The 14,589-nt window shown below is 44.1% G+C and overlaps 2 protein-coding genes across 2 annotated transcripts; one reads left to right on the top strand and one right to left on the bottom strand.

Moving 5' to 3' along the window:
* Positions 1–5,809, top strand: cdkn1d (cyclin-dependent kinase inhibitor 1D). Its single transcript, XM_079183972.1, has 3 exons — positions 1–147; positions 2,202–2,680; positions 2,802–5,809. The coding sequence occupies exons 2-3, from the start codon at positions 2,212–2,214 to the stop codon at positions 2,858–2,860; spliced, it is 528 nt and encodes a 175-aa protein (XP_079040098.1). The 5' UTR covers positions 1–147; positions 2,202–2,211; the 3' UTR covers positions 2,861–5,809.
* Positions 5,810–6,063: 254 nt separating this feature from the next.
* slc37a3 (solute carrier family 37 member 3) lies at positions 6,064–14,285 on the bottom strand. The gene is made up of 14 exons (XM_079184056.1): positions 14,218–14,285; positions 12,512–12,730; positions 11,533–11,647; positions 11,324–11,416; positions 11,155–11,238; positions 10,829–10,974; positions 10,390–10,486; positions 10,206–10,290; positions 9,844–10,064; positions 9,605–9,746; positions 9,186–9,287; positions 8,855–9,054; positions 8,506–8,571; positions 6,064–7,817 (listed from the first exon to the last, which is right to left on the bottom strand). The coding sequence occupies exons 2-14, from the start codon at positions 12,586–12,588 to the stop codon at positions 7,725–7,727; spliced, it is 1,521 nt and encodes a 506-aa protein (XP_079040182.1). The 5' UTR covers positions 12,589–12,730; positions 14,218–14,285; the 3' UTR covers positions 6,064–7,724.
* Positions 14,286–14,589: the final 304 nt, after the last annotated feature.

The following is a 14,589-nucleotide window of genomic DNA, read 5'->3' as shown; positions in this document are numbered from 1 at the left end:
GGGACGAGAAGGAGCGCTTTCAACGTGACACTGTTTGTTTCCACGGAGCTGTCAGGGACACATTTTCATTCCTCTGTGCGGACTTTCGCGGACGAAATTAACTCTCGAGACGGGAAACTCACAACTTTTGACATATTGACGCTGATGGTAAGAGGGAAATGTCCTATTTTTCTGATCGTGGCTTGACAGTGTTATAGTTTATCTCGCGCATTCTTGTGTTGATTAATTTTAGGTTTGGTCTGAGTTCATGCAAACTAATGTTTAATTGAGTGTCTGTGAGTTTCCCCGCGTTGTAAGTTGTTATTATGCATTTAGATGAGCCAATGTAACTGTTCATTAATCCGATTTTGTTGTTGATGCTTACCATGTGGCTGTTGTGTCTCTGTGTGTGTGAGTGTATCTGTGTGTGTGAGTGTGTGTGTGTGTGTGTGTGTGTGCGTAACTTGAGTGCAAAGTGCTTTGACAAGATGCGTACTGTCTGTGTCGCATCTCATTGCCTCACATCCGCAAATCGAACTGCGCCACGAAGTGTTTTTTTTTTGCACACTTAACGCAGCCTTTAAATGCACTTTCTGGTGTTGTCTTGTTCATTGTTAAGCGTAGTAATTTTTTTCGGGGGGATTTTGGGTAAGATATTGAAGGTTTTCTCGGTGTTTTTACTGCACAGTGAGGACACAGCAGCTACCACAGCAAACAGATCTGCACGCCGCGCCCACTTTATTTTCGACGCAAACAACTCTCACTCACAGAGAGCAGACCTGCTGGGGAAAGAAAGCCATTATGCTTTTTTTGGGGTTATGCGTTTTCCACATCAAGTCTTTTTTTTTTATATTTGCGGTTGAAATCTATTATTGCTTGAGATTAGAGTATTTAGTACTGAAGAAAGTGTTTCAATGTGTCGCCCGCTGTGGTTAAAAAAACAAATGTTTTATTGAAAAAGGTTCGAAAATTAGACCTACGTCGTAAAATGACAGGATATTTTCCTGGAGAAAGTGCTCTTACCTAGTTACTCTGTAGATGTCAAACTCTTACGTAACGCTTTGCCCCCCCCCTCAGCCCACTACGGGTTGTTGTTGTTCTTCTGTCTTCAGGCTGATCTTGGATCTGATATGACATGTCGTCGTTTCTAAAAGTCCCTCGACACATTTATCCTTTCTGTGTTTGATGAATGGCCCTGCATACGACAATATTTTGTGCATGATATAAAGTATAATATGCACAATGTAATAAACAATATGAACTTAATTGTACTATTTCAAGGTTTTGACACAGGGCCCCTATACAAACAGAGCCACTTAAGGGCCCTTATGAACGAAGTTAATAGTGTCTTGTTAGTGAAGCATACCACCGCACAAATGTGCAATTAATCCTGTTAACACAAACTAGTCGAAAATGCCTCTGGGCAACGCTCAGGACTCATGCAAATAAATAACGTAGATTTGATGGTCAAACCGGCAGAAGCGATTCTTATCGATTTAAAACAGTTAAGTTAGTTCAGAAATCGGCACCTGTTTGCAACATTTAAGATCAGGAAAATACAACTTTTGAGACCTTGAATAGTATCAGCAGCAGAACTACACACCTCTCAGCTCTGTAGTGGTTACTGCCCATCCCAGAAAACACACACCTTCTTGTTTTACTGCACACACACAGCTGATAAAGCACGGAGTACAGTCAGCAAGGGATGAGGTTAGGATTAGAACCGTATCTCTCTCTACATAGAGGTACTGCAGAATGGCATACAGTAGAGCTGGAGAAGCACGGGAGATTATCTATTACCAGTGTAGTAAAACAATCCCAGAATTCAACAGTATAGCTCTAATGTGGGTTTATGGGAAACATTCCCACATGGGCTTTTTTTCCTCTGTGACCTGCTGACCTTAGCTGGCGATCTTTGACTTGCAGACGCCAGAGCAGGTGGAGAATCAGGTTCACTTTGACACCGCGGGGCAGGGAATTTCGTGGCAGATTTATTTGGTGTTGGTTCAGTTACATTTTGCTGCAGTAATTACTCAGCAGGTTAGGGCACACGTGTATTTGATCACATAAAAAGTGGCCCAAGAGGGCAGTGTACTGCCTTGTGTGTCGTAAGAAAGTAATCTGTGTCGGTAAAAACCCAGATCACACCTCACTGGAACTCAGCCGACCTAAACGCTCGACCTCTGACCTCGCTCTAACACGCTGTGTTTGTTCTCCGACAGGGACGTGGCGATGGCCAATCCATCCACACCAACAGCGGGGTCGGCTACGGCGCCTCCCCCAGAGCTCTCCCGCCTGGGGGACATTGAGGCCTTGAAGTTGAAGGTGGGGCCGGTGCGGAGGAACCTCTTCGGGCCCGTGGACCACCAGCTGCTGCAGCAGGACTTCCAGCGGCTGCTCTGCGCCAACGCGGAGGAGGCCAAGAAGCGCTGGAACTTCGATTTCCAGAGGGAAACGCCAGGAGAGGACTCCGGCATCGAGTGGGAGGAGCTCGGGCACCAGGACGTGCCGGCGTTTTACCGCGGCCGCACGGTTAGGCCCGCGCAGCCGACGTCCAAGAGTCGGACGTCGTCTTCGTCAGGGGAGGGTTCCCCAGGGTACGGCAGCGCGTACGGATCCGGGGACGAGTACCTGGAGGTGACCACCAGGGGGTGCTACCGGATCCAACGGCACGTTAAACGCAAACAGTCTGCCATCACAGGTAAAGCAACATTTGTGTAAAAGTTATTCTACAACACAGTTTTTTAATTCTTCTCTTAATCATAATTCTGAGACTGTAGGTGCTTTTCCTGACTTTGAACTGTCTTCTTTTAACTCTCCAGATTATTTCAAGGTGAAGAAGAGGAAGCTTCTGCATTACAAAGCATCTTCTTGGCTGTAGAAAAGCACAACCAGACCCAAGCGGCGGATCACTTAGTGCTCGACATCCCTCTACACGTCCCCCCCCCCCACACAGACATGTGTCATATTGTATGTATATATATGTATATATATATGGAGCAATTTGTAAGTGGCTGTCCACAAGCTCATTCAGCGCGAGCTCCTCTGACACCACGTACCTTAAGTTTTCAGCACAAGGAAGCTACCATTTCCCTAGTTAATCTAGCTCAGTCTTTAGGAATGTTTTTTGTTGAGAGTTATAAATATTACATATGTCCTATATACTGTTTTCCTCAGCTGTCGACTATACTGTGAACTTATTTTGAATGCACTCTTGATAACAGAAAACCGGCTCCAGTTTTAAGAGGTTGATTTTCTTCTGAAGGGGCCTTGGATAGTATTTGACCTCAGTCCTCAACCTTTTTGTTTTTTTTTCTCTCCCTCTTGCTAAAAGTCATAAGAGGGTTTGATTAGATGAGTTACTATTCCTGGCCTCGCAGCACACTTAGCCTTTAGCCTCACCCCCCGGGGGGGCTCGGATAGCACGAGTCAAGCCGGGGGTCGAAATCTCACCCAGGGCTCAAAATGTGGCAGCGCGCCTGTGATTAGGCTCCAGGGCAAAGGTCAACGGTGGAGGTACAGCAAAGAGGTAACACAGTCGCATCTGTCCAACAATGGACTTAAATATTCCTGTGGGATGACTTATTTATTATTCACGACGCTAGATCATCGCCCCCCAAAAAATAAAAATAAAAATAAATTGAGACAAGCAATGCGTAAAACAAGGCGTTTGTGGAAACCGCCGCCATTGCCCCCAAATTCTGCCTTAGACTATAAGTCATAATAGGTCATCTACACTCCACCGTTGTCACTTAAAAATATTGGCCATCTATAATGAACACATTGACAACTAACAATATACAAACTGCAAATCATATTCCCTTTGTGCATTGTTTGCCTAATGGGGCTGTAAAAATCTGCATATATTTTTGGCAACAGACCAGAACATTCCTTATTTAGTTGTATATTTTGTCGGCTTTACGCTTGTCATAATGTAGCATTTTTCCACTCTTCGTGTGACGTCCACCTTGTAGGTGATAAATACGCCTCTTTTTTTTTTTGTGTCTTTTTTCTTGAAGGGACTGAAGTGTTTAATCACTGTGTTGCAGCTCAAAGGAATCCAAACCTCTTGGTTCCATTTAAGTCTTTTTTTTTTTTTTTAGTATGAAGAATTGAGCTGCTTCTCTTTTTCCGTCTCCGTAGCGTTCTGTACGTGTTGTGTGCGTATGTAGCATACATGTGTTTGTGTATGAATGTGTTGGTTTGGTGTTTTATCTTGAGGTTTTTCACGGGTTGCAACGGTTGCGGCAGCAAACTCCGGTGAACCAAAGAGAAATTGCAGCGCCATTCAAATCAGACGCACATCAGGCCGCTCACTGTTTGAGTGGTCAGTGATGGGTCACAGAAGGCCTCAACCAAGTCAAATTATTCAAATATATAGTGTTAACGAGCCACAGCTGCCCAACTTACAGTTATGGTGACTCAAATAGGATGTGCCTGCTTCTTCGTTCTAATTTGTATATGGATGAAAAGCCATAACCTGGATTAATCCACTCTTACTACCTCATCAAGTTGCGTACAAGTTACATGCAAAATAACAAAACCAGAGGTTGTTTGCGTCTACAGGCGAAAGAGAGACAGAGAGACAAGGGAGGGGCGAGGTGGTCTCCTCATTTTGTTGTGGTAAAAACTGTCGAGGTTCAGCGCTCGGGTGTCGAGTTTCACATCAGGTAAAAGAGTCAGTGTGTCAGCGCGGGGCCCAGCGCAGAGGAAGCGACCAGGCGGCTTTTGTTGTCGTCTCTGCCTCACTTTGCTTCCCCCGTGAATAGACGGAGCGGAGGAAGAGGGACACGCTTCATTAAGGGAACGTTCACCAGAAAGTGTCTCAGATCAGAAGGATTTCTCCAGCCAGACACGCTTTTTGTCTGCTCAAGTCTCTCTTTCACCAAACCGAGCGCCTGAATCTCTGCGAATAATCAGCATGAAAGGAGTCGTTCACAATCATGTTATTCTTTCATGGCTCAACGAGGTGATATTTCCACGTTTCTTAAAATAGCAAACATGGGATTACCTTTTCTTTTTTTTGTCAATTTATCTATGTGTGTGAGAGTACGTGTGTGTGTGTGTGTGTGTGGACCTATCTTCTCAGACGAAACTTTCAAAGTCTATATTAACTTATTTTGAGTTTGTATCATTTGTTCTGTAGGGAAATCATTTTAAAGTCCCATGTTTTTTGGTATAACTACTAATTGTGTTATTTTCAAAACTATATCTTTGCACTACTTTTAATATTTTTGACAAGAGAACAATTTTTTTTATGGTAATCTTTCAAAAACAAATACTCGCTGAGAAACTGACAGATTGGACATTTGACATTTTAAATTAATAAAATCGTTTTTCCCCCTCAAATCACACTTACACTGTTACAAACGGTTTCGAAATGTGTTCATTAAGTTGGTTTTGTAGCTTGTTAGTCTTCCTCAAGTCCGTTAGGTGGAAATAATAAATCAAGGAAAACTAAATTGACAAATATAAAGATTGATCCGTTCGTGTCTCACTGCGCCCGAGCAAACGTCGCTTTCCTAAATCCTCCGTCGCAGCTATATTTAAGTGTAGCGTGTTCTTGTTGTAATGTGTATATTGCATGAATGTATGATAATCTTTGTACAACATTTGTAATTATTTTACTGTAATTTAATGCTGGTTTATGTAGCCTTGCAACATGTAAGAAGTGGACATGTTTGGGATGAGAACCGTATCCCTTTTGATAATATTTGTAAAGAAAATATATTTCTGGGTCGTCGGTGCGCTGTTGATTGCCTTTCATGTTGTTGATTTCTTATAGCGTGCTGAAAAATAATAAAATGAATGAATAAGATTGATACAAACGAAGAAATATTGGTCTGAAGTTTTGTTTCCACTCTGTTTTGAAGTGTTGTGAGCGTGGATGTATTAAGAGAAGCAGAGAAAGGTTGAAATGTAAGGTTTCTTATTAACAGCACCCCCTGGTGGTTTAAATGTAACACTGCACACAAAGTCAATCATTTGGCAATAGTGTCTTAAAGCAACTTACAAGTTACAATAAAAGAAAGTTCAGAAAGGAAACACTAGTTACATGACCAACATAGTTTAAACAAAACAATGTAACCTCTACCGTTACTGTCTTATCTCTAATATTCTGGAGATAAAACAGTTTACTTTGCATTTATTTCAAATGAAAATTTGCATTTACATTAGTTAAAACTGAAAAAGTACACATGAATGAAAATAAAACAACAAAGACACCACAGATAGTGTTACAAATTACACACACACACACACACTTCAACTGATATCCTTTTACACTTGGTAAGTTCAGAGACATCGGAGGTGCAGGTTTCATTTTCCTAGTTTAGCATCAGGAACACGCCTCATTAAAAGTGATGAAGACGATACCAAATTGCCCAGATGTCCCAGATGTTAAAAGACCTTTAAAACGGTGCGAACTATCTGTTGCGTCTGGAAAATAAGTGTCTTTCTTCCTGATTTTAACCAAGACAAACGGTTGTCTGGTTACTGACCACAGTGTCTGTTAAAGTAGACAACCTTCCCAAATAGAAACTAGCACATAGTTGGTGTTATAGGAGGTTTTCTTTCACCCGTATGACCAAGAATTGATATTGTAAAAGTGTTTTACCTTCATTTGGCCTTTAAAACATAATAACAAATCTATTCGGACACAGAGCAGTCAAGTTCCCCTAAACAAACAGACAAAACACGTCTCTTCCTTAAGTATGTATTTTACACTTTAATGTGCGATAGGGAAGCTACACTTTAAAGTCAATGTGTGAAATAAGACAATGGCAGATTTGACTCATCGTGTGTGTGTGTGTGTGTGTGGTTTTCACAGCGACTGCTTGTGACTTAAAGACACTAAAACTGAAAAAAGGAATGAGCGTATATATCAATCTGTGACAGAATCGAGAGAACCAGTCCCCGTATACACAATATAGCTTCTAACCCTGATTGCGCAAAACTGTAAACAAGAGAGATCAAGTGGCTGTGATGAGAAAAGTTTCCGAAAAACCCAGCTAACATCCGAGTGGTTCAGTAAAATCATCAAGACTTTGCCTAGTTACCATACTACAGTGCAATGCTCATTATCTCGACCACAAGCAACACAAATATCATACATATCTACAACAGCTGACAACACATTTCTACATTAAAATCATTATTCACATTCTTGAGGCGATCCTGACCCCCAAGTCATCTCGGAGGCCCTGATCTTTAAGTTAAGAACCCGTGATTTAAAAAAAGGCAAAACTTCATTCAACTTGACCCAATCTACATTTTAAAAAGGTTTTTACATCCATTTAAATCATGAAATATATATATATACACAATAGTACATTCCGCGATGGCCCCCGCAAGGCCTGAATTCACAGACTGGACAGCTTCCTTTAAAAGCCTTTTTCAAACAGGCACTTCAACACAACCCCTCAATCCTCGAAGTCACACTAAAAGAAGTGTGCGTTTACATTTTTAGGCTTTTAGTGAGTGGATAAGACTCCAGTGTTGTGCTCGGAGACTCTCTGCCTGCTCACACGGGTGCTAATAGACAAACACCGGCGGTTGTGGGAATTAAAGTGGCGTCTCTCTTAAGTCTGGGTCACCTTAATCGTCGTGGCAGTGAGGAAACCTCATCCCACGAATCTTTCCACCTCGCGAAACTCACCTAAAAGCAGCCGTTTGTGAGCGGCCCTTGCTGTGCCGTCACTTGATAAAGAGTAGGAAACATTATGGCTGGCAGATGTTGGACGCTTTCACAGCTGGCGTCGCAGCGCTTGTCTGTCTCGCCACATGGCACGCACCTCTTTGAGGAGCAGCGGAGTGATGAACACGATGCTGCCCCCTGTCTGCAGCAGGAGAACACCGGGAGCAGAGTTACACAAGGGCTGTGTTGATTACACTAATGTTGTACAATCACATGTGCTGCTGTGGGTAATGATACACTAATGATTCCACCAGTGAACTAACAAGTGGTGATAAAAAAAATAAGCACATCATAAACATGGGTTAACAGCTGGAACTTCAAATGTACTTTAAACCCATGCAAAACATACTTCATACATTAATATGTTTAGAGTAATTAATGACGCATATGAGCTACAGCTGTGCTTTCCCTTATTGTGCCTTCCTACAATCATTTTTTTTTTTTTTCAATCATTTTGGCCGTGTTGATTTACGTGGCATACATTTAGGCATGGGTGTACGTTTCTTTCAAATTTTATTCTGGAAGTTTAAACATAGCTCCTATAATAAGTTTATGACAAACTGTGTAGCCAAAACACAGACTCTCAGACCCCGAAGGACTAAATGTCTCCATTAAAACCACAATGTTTGGCTGTCACAGCATAAAATCACTCTATTATATCAGGCTTTCAATCTAGAGCCCTGGCTTCAGAATTGTAGTTTTTACTATTTTCCCACCAGATTGAGTCCTCATGTTTGCTCTATGTGGTAAAATACATGCTCTCAGGACATCAGAGCAATTCTTTTAAAAGTGAGGCAAAAGGGTTAAAAAGGCCTGTTGTGATTTCTTACCATGACGATGAAGAAGTAGAAGACACACATCCAGCCCAGCTTGCTCTCAATCAGGGACACCAGGTACTAGAGGATGACAGAGACAGAAAGTCAAACGTCGACCCGAGGGTGTGACTGCAGGTGTAATTGATACACAGCCATGTGTTTTTAAAGTGTTTACTGACCACGGTTAAAGCACATGCACACAGAACTACACGTATCGATGTTAACCGGGGAGATCCATCAAACACCCTCTTTTATGTCCTTTATTAATCTGTAGTTTAATCTCGACTCTTCCTGCTGTTTGAATGCATTTGTTTGTACAGAGAACAGACTTTCCCTGTGTGAAATGTCGGGTGTTTTTGTTCACCTGTCCGATGGCCGCTCCGATACTTCCGGTGCCGTCCACTATGCCAGTGACGGTAGCCAAGGCCTCCTGACTGCCCCTCAGAGCCTCCTGTCTGCCGAGGTCAGCAGATATGGCCGAGCTGATCATATTCGATGGGCCACCAATGAAGAAGCCGGTGGTGGCCAACAGCGCGCTGTTTATCACTTTGTCGTTGGGGGAGTCTGAGGAGGAGAGAGAGTAGGAGTCGTACTGTGGCCAACACTGAGTTTCATCAACCTTGTATTTTGGTAGTTTGTTGCTGATTGATTCCCTGTTGAAGGATTAATAAACTAATCTTAAAGTCTGTACTCACTGCTGTATCCCACCAGGGCTCCCATCGCCAGCACCAGGCTAATGGCCAACACTGGAGCTCTCTTCCCCATGCAGTCAGAAATCAAACCCTGAACCGTCCCTCCTGACGCAAAGACACAAAATAACAGAGTGAGAAAAGAGGAAGTTTATGTAAACAAGAGACAGGAGGAGACATGTCTTATATGTTTACTAAAATGTAATTATAAATGAGGCTAGAAAACATTGTAATAAGGTATACGAGTATTTAATAAAATAATAAAATACTTCAAATAGCATCATCTTTAAATATTTGGGCGTGGCTTATTGTCTCTACTACTACCACCACTGAAAAAAAGTGTCAATTTTTCCACAACTCAAATATCAACGAGACTACGATGTAATAAATAGGAAAGAAAATGCGTAAATTCGCCAGCCGCTCACCGAGAATTCCTCCAACATCGTACCACACAGACAGACGGTCGGCCTCGGCCTCCTTCCAGCCGAAGTTGTTGCTGAGGTAGAAAGGAAGCCAGAAGAAGAAGGAGTAGTTGACCAGCTTCAGACACGCATAAGCCAGGGAATACTGCAGTAGAAGCAGACACAGAGTCAACACGTGTCGTATCATTTCATCTCCATTTGTGAATGAATACGTCTCGACTTTGTTGGAGCTGCGCACTCACAGGAAGCACCCCGGGCAGACAGAAGGCCTGGCAGAAGCTGATGGCTCGAGGAGTCTCTGACAGAGGTTCGTCCTCCACCACCGCTGCTGCCGCCGCCACCGCCGCCACCACCTCCTCCTCCTCCTCCTCCTCCACCTCCTCCTCGTCACTCATCAGAGGCCTGTGGCTGTCCGAGTCCGTCTCCACCGCGCTCAGTCCGGTCTCTGAGTCCGAGCTCAAACCTGACACATGAAATCACACATTTCAAGCAGTGGAGATTCAATCGATTTAGGCAATCGAGACAATAAACCGTTTCTATTTCGGGGCAGAGTTCAAGTTCAAAATGGCGCCCGTCATCATCATCATCGTCATTCAGTCCTTACCGACTTCTTTTGGAGAGGTAAGCAGGCCAAAGAAGATCACGATCCCCCCGGCAAACTGCACCACTGATGTCACCAGGAAGGCATACTGCACGCAGCAACAGACGGCACACCATGTTAGCATTTAGCTGCTGAGAAAACTATAGTAAAAGGTCTCAATAAGTGTGTGTGTGTGTGTGTTTCTTACCTCGTATCCATACTTGAGCACGCTAGAAGCCAGGAAGGCCCCCAGGATGTTGCCTACAGAGGCACAAGCACTCCACAGGCCAAACACAAAGCCCCGGCTGGAAGACAGCATCATGACAAGAACAATGGACGTCAGTAATGTTGCTATTCTTAAAAAATTCCTAAACACAACAGCTCAGTGACACGCTATCTTTACATTCAGCAAATTACGTTCCCAAGTCCTGCCACTGAGGAAAAACAGAGTCTCAATAGCGTCTATGTTTTGGCAGCAGCGCCACTGAATGGACGTCATTGTGAGTGTTTCCGTGTGTTTCCGTGTGTGGTGTGTGTGTCATCATAAGGCTCCACTTGACAAGACACCAACTCGACTAACTATTTCGAGCAGCGTCAAGATAAATGCAGGGTTTTTGTTTTTTTGTAAACGGAGAAATGTCACGCACCCCTGCTTGCCGAACCAGTTGCCCATGACGGCCACAACGCAGGGCCAGACGGCCGACTGCAGCAGGCCGTTCACCACCCACAGGCCGCAGTACAGGAAGATGTTGTAGATGTGGAGCCATTCGGTGAGAGTGCCAAACGCAAACTCCTACAAAAAACACACAAGACGGCTACAGCTGTATTCCAAAAATATCACACAAACACAGTGTGTTAGGAAGAAAATGTTTGCTGCTCTTTAATATTCAATTAGGAAGCTCTCCATCAATAGCATGCACGACCTGACACTAACAAAAGCCCCCCCCCCCCGTCGAGGTCTGCGCATACTCACCACTGCAGCAGAGCCGCACAGGCCGAAGCTGAGCACGTAGCGCAGGTTCACTCGGTCCCCGATCACGCCGCTCAGATACAGACCCTGTGTGGGCGGGACCAACAGGGAAGTGACCACAGACGACAGAGAAGTTGACAGCTGCACACAGAAAGCCCTGTCGAGTACTCACCACTGCATACGAGAAGAGGAAGATGGAGTCCAGAGCTCCCAAGAACAGAGTGGCCTGCTTTTCATCCGCAAACATATGATGGTCCTCCCACGTCTGCGAAGAGGCGAGAGAGAGAACATAAGATATGTATGTGCAGTTTTGTCTAGAATTGGGGCGGGTTTAAATGTCGCAGGTGGTCGTGCTGCTCCGTTCTGCTGGCGGCGCCGTACCTCGCCGGGGGAGAACGCCGGTGCGCTGCCATTCTGGACGGACGGCGTCCACTGGGCCGAGATGCTGACTTTCACATTGCTGAACGTCTTCCTGGACGCATGCAGCAGCACATAGCTGGAGAGACGGAAGACAGTTTTATTCAGCAAGTGAATCTTTATCTAAACCATCCATGTAGAAAGAACAGGTCATACCGACGCTGGAGGGGATGCTCAACATTTATAATATATATATATACATATATAATGGGGCAATAGTTACAGTTCTGTTCAACATCAGTTTAACAGCAAATGACGGCCCTTTGCCTTTGCTCCTGGTAGGAGTTTTGACATTGCCAGATGATAAGGTGTGATATCACATCGACTGTACTTAAAGATTAACAGCGCTGACTGAAATAAACAAAGATTAATATCCTTCTCTGTTTAACACTGCAGCACATTGTCCATTTACAGGGTTTGAACAAGTAGACAAATAAAAGACCGATCCAAACACGTTATCTCCAAATCATTCACAAAATGCATGTTTTCCTTTTTTTTCCTTCCTCTTCTGATTATTTTTTTCCCCCCAATTAGAAAATATTACAATTCATTTTCACAGCTTTTTGAGACCTTTGAGACCCAAACTCAGTCTATTGGAATTCCAATCAAATACTTATTGTCCATGTTATCTTGACCTCGTCTGACCTGGGGCCGCGTAACCTTGCCCCATAAACCTTTCACCTAAATGTACAGCTCACATCCATTCACAGCGTGTTTCGGCACACTCGGCCTCCTCTTATTGAGCAAAACTGCTGCAAAAAATTGGTTGGAAATCTAATTCCACCTTTCTTATGACTCTTTCTAATAAATATGCAATAAAACAACACAAAAGCCTTAAAGAAACAGGTCACGGTAGCCCTGAAGGGGTCTCCAGTTTACTCTGAGGACATGTCTGGCATCACAGGGACATCTAGAGGAAGACCTTTACGATGACCTGGATTACCTAAAGAAGGTGAGGAGGAAGACAACCAGGTGATGATGAGTGTACTGTGACAGGTAGCCACAGCACGAGGGAGGCATCACAGGGGCGGCCGGAGGGAGGAAGAGGAGGTGGAGGACGAGGAAAGGGAAGCCTTCAGGGGGACACACCAAAAGGACAAGGAGGGGGGGGGGGGGTGTCCAGCTATAGTGTCCCACTATGTCAGATGGGACAAGCGCATCACTAAGGGGAACAACAAAGAAAAGAAGGGGTTGGAAACCAAAGTTAAAATGCGTAACTGCGTTTTGAGTTCACCCAAGATTGTGGTGAACTCTACAACAGGCAACACTAGCTCGTACATAGTATTTATCCCCTTCGGGCTAAAAGAGCGGTCTGAATAGATGCATCTGGTCTGAATGCTGGGCTGTGCGCACAGGTATCAATGAGCCCAGTGTGTGCTGACTGCCTCTGAAACCACTACACCTCTCCCCACCAGCTGCAGCGATGCATCGCCTCGTGTTGTTTGCACAGGACTCTGCCTCAACTTGATCCAATACCACTGCTGTCACCCCCCCCCCACCAGATTTAAGATCTGTATGCTTCACAGTGTGGAACTCATTAGGCTCATGTTATTGAAAGGTAAACAGGAGACCAGAGATGGAAAAAACTGGCCCACTGACTGAATGTCTGGGACTTGTAGCGGAAACACTGACATGCATTTTACACAGACAAATAAACTGTATTTAATGTGGATCGGTTGAGGCTTGTACTCTGGTGTTGAGAACCATTCATCTAATAAACACTTTTATGAAAGTCTTATTGCCTCCCTTTCATTTCCTTGATCAATCATTTCCTAACGAGACAATGTTTTGTGTTTTGTGTGATCCTGCATTGAGAATGGTACTTGGGTAAAGGTTTGAAAAAATAATCAGGGAAATGTACTAAAAGTATTACATTTAAAAGTACTCACTTCAGAAAAATGAGACTGTTTTCTTTCCTATTAATCAATTATTTGGTTTCAGGGCTTTCTGTCACAAAACCCTTTAGGTTCAGGCAACAAAGCTACTTAGTTAGGTTTAAGCAAATATCAGGATCTGGGTTAGAATGAACCCTTTCTGGCAGAAAGCCCTGAAGGCAAACTTCTCCCATGTGCCGAAAGTACTTGTAAGACAACTCTCATAAGGTAAATAGTATTTCTCTGCAACGGTTATAGGTACACTGAAGGTAACCGACATGTGGGACACTGCACCTAAAAAAAGAAAATGTAAGCAGGACGTCCCTTTTTAAAAAGGACGCAATCAATTTTCTGTAGATTACAGAACAGGCGGGCTCTAGATTGTGCCTCTCGTGCCACGTTAATCACTGTTTTCTTTTATGACTTTTGTGTTCAAAAGACACGGATTAGATTCTTCGTAGAGGAACACAACTCATCTTTTATTCACAATACGCCCATGGATGTGTAGTCATTTTAATTCATTTGTTGTTCTCATGGGGAGCAAATCGCCACTCAACAAAGCAGTTCACGTCCATCCCTGCCTCAGTGGGTGACTTGGCACACATGGTTAGCTAGTTATCACTTGGTGACAGGAGCCTCTCATGTTACCTGGCGTTACATTGCAAGTTCCGGGTTCATTCCACCGAAAAGTCGCAACAGACGTCTACAAACAAACAGCTGGAAGTCACAGTTTTAAACTCTTAACCAACAAACAAGAGCCAAAGCGTTTTCTTACCTTTCTGCTCATGTAAGCGACAGCTGGCTTGTTGTCTCGGTGTGTTTACTGTGATTCCTTCTTCCCTCTTCTTCTTCGTTTCTGAGCTTTTGCGGCAGTTGTCATCCGCGATGTCGCATTACTGCCACACCGTGGATGATTCCCGTGTCCACGGACGTCGCTGCGCGCAGAGCACAGCGGCGCGCTGCTGCCGCCTGCAGGACAGGAGTGGAACGACAGGTGTGAGGAACCGAGGAGACAGCTGTTGAGCTGTCACCTGTCACTGTGACACTTGTGTGGGTAGAGCCAGCCCCCCATCGGCTGCTTTGTACATAGTTTAAAAACTGGCCCGCCACAAACATCCCACTTCACTGCCTGACACCTCAGCAGGGA

This window comes from Pholis gunnellus, assembly GCF_910591455.1.
Source record: "Pholis gunnellus genome assembly, chromosome: 22".
Classification (NCBI taxonomy): domain Eukaryota; kingdom Metazoa; phylum Chordata; class Actinopteri; order Perciformes; family Pholidae; genus Pholis; species Pholis gunnellus.
The sequence above is the reverse complement of the archived record's forward strand: the minus strand, read 5'-3'. Positions and strand labels throughout refer to the sequence as shown.

Excerpts from the sequence above, each read along its gene's own strand:
- cdkn1d (XM_079183972.1), top strand. The coding sequence starts at position 2,212 with ATGGCCAATCCATCCACACCAACAGCGGGGTCGGCTACGGCGCCTCCC. Across the intron at positions 2,681-2,801 it reads CAAACAGTCTGCCATCACAG|ATTATTTCAAGGTGAAGAAG; the intron begins GTAAAGCAACAT and ends TTAACTCTCCAG.
- slc37a3 (XM_079184056.1), bottom strand. The coding sequence starts at position 12,588 with ATGCCTCCCTCGTGCTGTGGCTACCTGTCACAGTACACTCATCATCAC. Across the intron at positions 11,239-11,323 it reads TCCTCTTCTCGTATGCAGTG|GGTCTGTATCTGAGCGGCGT; the intron begins GTGAGTACTCGA and ends CCGCCCACACAG. Across the intron at positions 9,288-9,604 it reads CGATGTTGGAGGAATTCTCG|GAGGGACGGTTCAGGGTTTG; the intron begins GTGAGCGGCTGG and ends TCTTTGCGTCAG.